This window comes from Oncorhynchus clarkii, chromosome 10 (assembly GCF_045791955.1).
Source record: "Oncorhynchus clarkii lewisi isolate Uvic-CL-2024 chromosome 10, UVic_Ocla_1.0, whole genome shotgun sequence".
NCBI lineage: Eukaryota > Metazoa > Chordata > Actinopteri > Salmoniformes > Salmonidae > Oncorhynchus > Oncorhynchus clarkii.
In genome coordinates, this window is record NC_092156.1 from 28,891,517 (window position 1) to 28,897,150 (window position 5,634).

Sequence of the window (5,634 nt, forward strand, 5' to 3'; positions counted from 1 at the left end):
GCAACCATTTCACGACAATGTAGCCCAATTAAACAGCAACAGAATTGGTTCAATAAGGCATGCCCAAAATAGGAAATACTATTGAAAATAGATTTTTTTTAATATACAACTGTTTCAAACAATGCATGTTGTAAAAACAATAGCAACCACAAACCATCTTTTTAAACAGAGCAGTGAACAAATTAAAAGCAAATGTTGCACAGAACTGCAGTGTGCCCCTAACACATTTATACTCAGACCAGCCTGGCACCCATCTAAAACTTCAGTGAAATGTTACTTTAAAATGGTAAGATCCCTACAAGCATGTATCCAACAAAGAACTGGTTTTCTGATTGATACCAAGGCTTGAGCTACAATTGGGTTTAAATAACGTTTGTTTTGAAAAGCAGTGCAGAGAATTGTTGAGCACTTTCAAATGCTAAACTTCTTATTTGAAGTACAATACAAGAGCTGGTCCCATGCTTTTAAAAGAGTTGTTACTGCAATGCTGATAAACAAAGGTTTCTGAATACTGGTCCTGGGTGATAAAGGCTCAATAGTGGTACAATAGGGAATTTGAATGTGACAATCTGCAGTAAAATCAACTATGACAGAACAAAATGGGTTCAAGAGGAGAGTCTGGTAACCAATGTCCTTTTTGCAGCTGGTGAAGCTGGACACAGAAATTAATCTCATGTATTCTGGGAGTGGGGGGAGAAAATAAACATTACTGGATAGGTTAAAACAAGTGCGGCTTCCACTTGATGGCCTCGCGGTCGATCAGTGCTTGTTGTTGGTTTCCTCTTGGGAAGAGCTTGAGATGCCGTTCTGATTTTGAGTGGACCCAGAGCCCAATCCATACAATCGCCCACAATACTTTGCGTCATCAATGTTGTCTTCAAAGAAAAGCTGCAAAAGAAGACAACTTGTTTCATGTAACTCCCAAGATGCCAGTCCTCATCAAGACTAGTTCTCAAACTTCCCAATCTTTTCCTTCCTGACCACTAAGTACAACGTTAAAATCTGTCCTTTCACCTATTAGTTGTCATGGAAGACAGACAATAGGTACCTCTTTCATCCTAAAGAAGGCCATCCCTGTGAGCAGCGAATCCGAACCGGCCTGGTGTTGTCTCCCGATCCTCTTTAGTTCCAGCTGGTCAGCCACCTCCTGGAGTCCTCCCTGAACAAACACACAGTTGACATATGCTCTGCCTCAGAGGACATTTCATGTCAGTCACATTTTGGTGAAATAAAATATATATTTTTTTTAAAGTTGGACACCTCACTATAGGCCAGCATTGACTAACAGGTGGTTTGATGAGCCATGTTTGTGTGATGGAGTAACCTTGCCTGAGACTTAACTTGCATTAGGTAATCAAGCTAATGCTTCAGCTCAGCAGGCTAACAAAGTTGAGACATTTGGCAGCCAACGCACTGTTGGTTCATTGGTAAAATTTCATCGTTCATTGGTTTTGCAAATACCATAACATAATAAGCAAGTTACCAGGAATGTCTCTTTACCTTCAAGTTTTTGCAGCTCTTCATCAGATATTTGACATCATAGATTGCAGGGAAGAAGAGATTGAGGATCTGGAAGAACTCATGTTCCTCCTCAGGTAGCCGAGTGTCTGTTAATAGCTTCACCAGGTAGCCAAAATCATACCCGCTGCAAATGAGAAATACGGCAAGGAGATTCATTACAACTTGATTTTGCAAATGACTACTAGGGCACTGTTGGGAGTGTTCATGACTAGGGCCCAGAGTTTATCCTGTTTACCAGAAAAAAATGCAGGGCCCACTGACATCGCAACACATCCCTCCCTACCTGTGAAAGGAGAGCCACTTGACATTTTCACACAGCACTAAACCGGATGTCATCAGGAGCTCAGCAAAGTAGAGTGTGTCAATCCCCTCTTCCTCGTGCTTTTTGAATTGGAGGCCGGAGTTCTGAAGTAAGTCTATCGAGTCCTGGGAGTACATATCCTCTCTGTTTACAAAAGAACAGAATGGAACAACAAACAGACTATTATTCAAGAGCCTTCTAATGAGGCATCAGATCCTACCCCAAAAACATAAGCATAGCATAGTTTTAATCTCATTACTGGCTATACTGTTTTATAACAAGGATTAAGACCCACGTTAAATTAAATTTGAAATTGAACTGCCATGTCGTCGTTCCAGGGGGATAGTCTCCATCCTCGTTCATAAATGACAGTCCCAGTTGAATGATTTTCAGAAGGTCCACGTTGCACCTCAAGAGCTGGTACTGGTAGTCTACCGTACTGCGAAACTCGCCAATGGGTCGAACCACCACTCCCGGGAATTCTGTGTCCTGTTGGAACAAGGACATCATTAATGACAAAAAAAAGTTTACGCAATACATACCAAAACCTTCATAGATCTACTAAGAATCAATGAAAAAGTTAGCATGATATATTACCATGGCAATGAAGTTGTAGCTTTGAATTATCTGTCGGATTTTCCTCATTTCCTCATCCACATTGCTTGCCCAGACCTCACAGATAATCTGACTGGTATCTGCCAGTGCAGCTGGCATTTTTGCAGGTTGAGGAAAGGACTGAAAACCCTGACAATTCTGCAGCACTTTCAGGGAACAGTCTGTTGAAAAAAATTCAAGAAGAGGTTGAACGTTATCTATGCCATTCAGCTAAACATCAATTAACTGCAAAATGATAGTTAAAGTTGTGTGCAGTAGCTAGAGTTAACACAAACTATATATACACACACAGACACAAAAGTATGTAGACACCCCTTCAAAATGTGTGGATTCAGCTATTTCAACCACACCCATTGCTGACAAGTGTATAAAAATCAAGCACACCGCCATGCAATCTCCATAGACAAACATTGGCAGTAGAATGGCCATACTGAAGAACTGTGACTTTCAACAGGTCACTGTCATATAGGATGCTACCTTTCCAACAAGTCAGTTTGTCAAATGTCTGCCCTGCTAGAGCTGCCCGGACAACTAAATGCTGTTATTGTGAAGGTGAAATGTCTAGGAGCAACAACGGCTCAGTCGCAAAGTGGAAGGCAACACAAGCTCACAGAACAGGACCGCAGAGTGCTGAAGCATGTAAAAATCTGTCCTTGGTTGCAACTTCAGCACAAGAACTGTTCCTAGGGAACTTAATGAAATGGGTTTCCATGGCCAAGCAACCACACACAAGCCTAAAATCACCTTGCGCCAAGCATCGACTGGAGTTGTGTAAAGCTCACCGCTATTGGACTCTAGAGCAGTGGAAATGCTTTCTCGAGTGATGAATCACACTTCACAAATCTGGGTTTGTCAGATGCCAGGAGAACATTATGCATAGTGCCAACTGTAAAGTTTGCTGGAGGAGGAAAAATGTCTGGTGCTGTTTCATGGTTCAGATTAGGCCCCTTTAGTTCCAGTGAAGGAAATCTTAATGCAACAATGACATACTAGACGATTCTGTGTTTCCAACTGTGGCAACAGTTTGGGAAAGGCTCTTTTCTGTTTCAGCATGAAACACGTGCACAAGGCGAGGTCCATACAGAAATGGTTTATCGAGATCGGTGTGGAAGAATTTGACTGGCCTGCAGAGCCCTGACCACAATCCCATCAGTCACCTTTGGGATGAATTGGAACTTCGACTGCGAGCCTAGCCCCACATCAATGCCCTACCTCACTAATGGTCTTGCGGCTGAATAGAAGCAAGTCTACGCTGCAATGTTCCAACATCTAGTGGAAAGCTGTTATAGCAGCAACGGGGGGGACCAATTCCATATGAATGCCCATGATTTTGGAATGAGATGTTCGACGAGCAGGTATCCACATACTTTTGGTCATGTGGTGTACATGTCTGGGCGCCTAAATCAAAACCTGACTGGCCTGTGTGATGCCAGCGAGATAAAGAGCAAACGAACTTGGCTGGATAAAACAACCCCGGTGTTGGTTTTCTGCAAATGAATTAGTTTATTGTATAAACACTGAACTAGCTAAGGTTACCTAGCAACAATTAAATGACGGACAACAAGCTATGCAGTAGCTAACTAGCATCCAAATGGCATGTAGCATTAGCTGCCGTTAACTAGCCCAGATACTGTGGAAACAATATTGCATGCCAATGCTAGCTAGCTAGCCACACTGGAAGTTAACTAAAATAAAATGTTCGCTACCTCGAATCAGTCTTCTATTACACATAGTTAGCTACAACAGCACGTAGCCAAGCTACATTGGGATAGCTAGCTAGCTCAGTTTGCCAGCATTGGTGACGTCAAGATGGCTAGCTAGCTGGAAACCACCAGGCTAGCCAACTCACGTTGGACATTGTTTTGACTTAAACATATTATTGTATTAGCTAGCTACTATGAAACGTGTAAAGCACAAATAACAATATCTACCTGATCCGTCGTATGATCTTGTTCCGTTGGGGCTACTGCTAGCCCTTGCTAACGTTGCTGCATAACGTTGGCTTCCTTACTCTATCGGAAGTCATAGAAATACATCTAGGCAGGCGCAGTAAAAAAAAAAAAAAATTAAAACTCACCTTCACGTCTCCCTTGATGCTCTGACCAGTAGCTAGAGTATGGACTGTGGAGCATACACCACCCTATTGTTATCCACCCGTTTCCCCCCCAGAGAAATGCAAACTTAAATGGCTACACATCTATAGCGTGTAACTTCAATGATGTCGCTCTTACTGCTGCTGGTGATTCTCTGATCCACCTCTACGCAGACGACACCATTCTGTATACTTCTGGCCTTTCTTTGGACACTGTGTTAACAACCCTCCAGGCAAGCTTCAATGCCATACAACTCTCCTTCCGTGGCCTCCAAATGCTCTTAAATACAAGTAAAACTAAATGCATGCTCTTCAACCGATCGCTGCCTGCACCTGCCCGCCTGTCCAGCATCACTACTCTGGACGGCTCTGACTTTGAATACGTGGACAACTACAAATACCTAGGTGTCTGGTTAGACTGCAAACTCTCCTTCCATACCCACATCAAACATCTCCAATCCAAAGTTAAATCTAGAATTGGCTTCCTATTTCGCAACAAAGCATCCTTCACTCATGCTGCCAAACATACCCTTGTAAAACTGACCATCCTACCAATCCTCGACTTCGGCGTTGTCATTTACAAAATAGCTTCCAATACCCTACTCAACAAATTGGATACTTTGCACATTCTTCCACTGCAAATCTACCATTCCAGTGTTTTACTTGCTATATTGTATTTACTTTGCCACCATGGCCTTTTTTTGCCTTTACCTCCCTTATCTCACCTCATTTGCTCACATCGTATATAGACTTGTTTATACTGTATTATTGACTGTATGTTTGTTTTACTCCATGTGTAACTCTGTGTCGTTGTATGTGTCGAACTGCTTTGCTTTATCTTGGCCAGGTCGCAATTGCCTACCTGCTTAAATAAAGGTGAAATAAATAAATAAAATAAAAACTTTATAGTTGTCAATGTGGTTGTTCATGTCATGACCCTATATATCAAGGTTTCAGCACAATAATGTCCTAATTATCCAGGAGTTAATTGGTTTGTAAAAGTTTTTACAAATGAAATGCTTTATAAATTGTGTCACATTTCCTCAAATCTTCAACTGGATGGACGTTGGTATGCCACAATAATCAATGTGAAGCTTTAATAGGA

General features: G+C 41.9%; 1 protein-coding gene across 2 annotated transcripts; it reads right to left on the reverse strand.

Moving 5' to 3' along the window:
- Nucleotides 1–76: 76 nt before the first annotated feature.
- LOC139418234 (CCR4-NOT transcription complex subunit 8-like) lies at nucleotides 77–4,975 on the reverse strand. 2 transcript variants are annotated; one of them, XM_071167526.1, is made up of 7 exons: nucleotides 4,369–4,975; nucleotides 2,420–2,598; nucleotides 2,118–2,311; nucleotides 1,805–1,966; nucleotides 1,501–1,645; nucleotides 1,049–1,159; nucleotides 77–888 (listed from the first exon to the last, which is right to left on the reverse strand). In XM_071167526.1, exons 2-7 carry the CDS (start codon nucleotides 2,534–2,536, stop codon nucleotides 760–762), a joined length of 858 nt encoding a protein of 285 aa, XP_071023627.1. In that variant the 5' UTR covers nucleotides 2,537–2,598; nucleotides 4,369–4,975; the 3' UTR covers nucleotides 77–759. The 2 variants fall into 2 exon arrangements, with proteins under 2 accessions (XP_071023627.1, XP_071023626.1); XM_071167525.1 differs by having other exon boundaries at nucleotides 4,515–4,617.
- Between the last annotated feature and the right edge of the window lie 659 nt (nucleotides 4,976–5,634).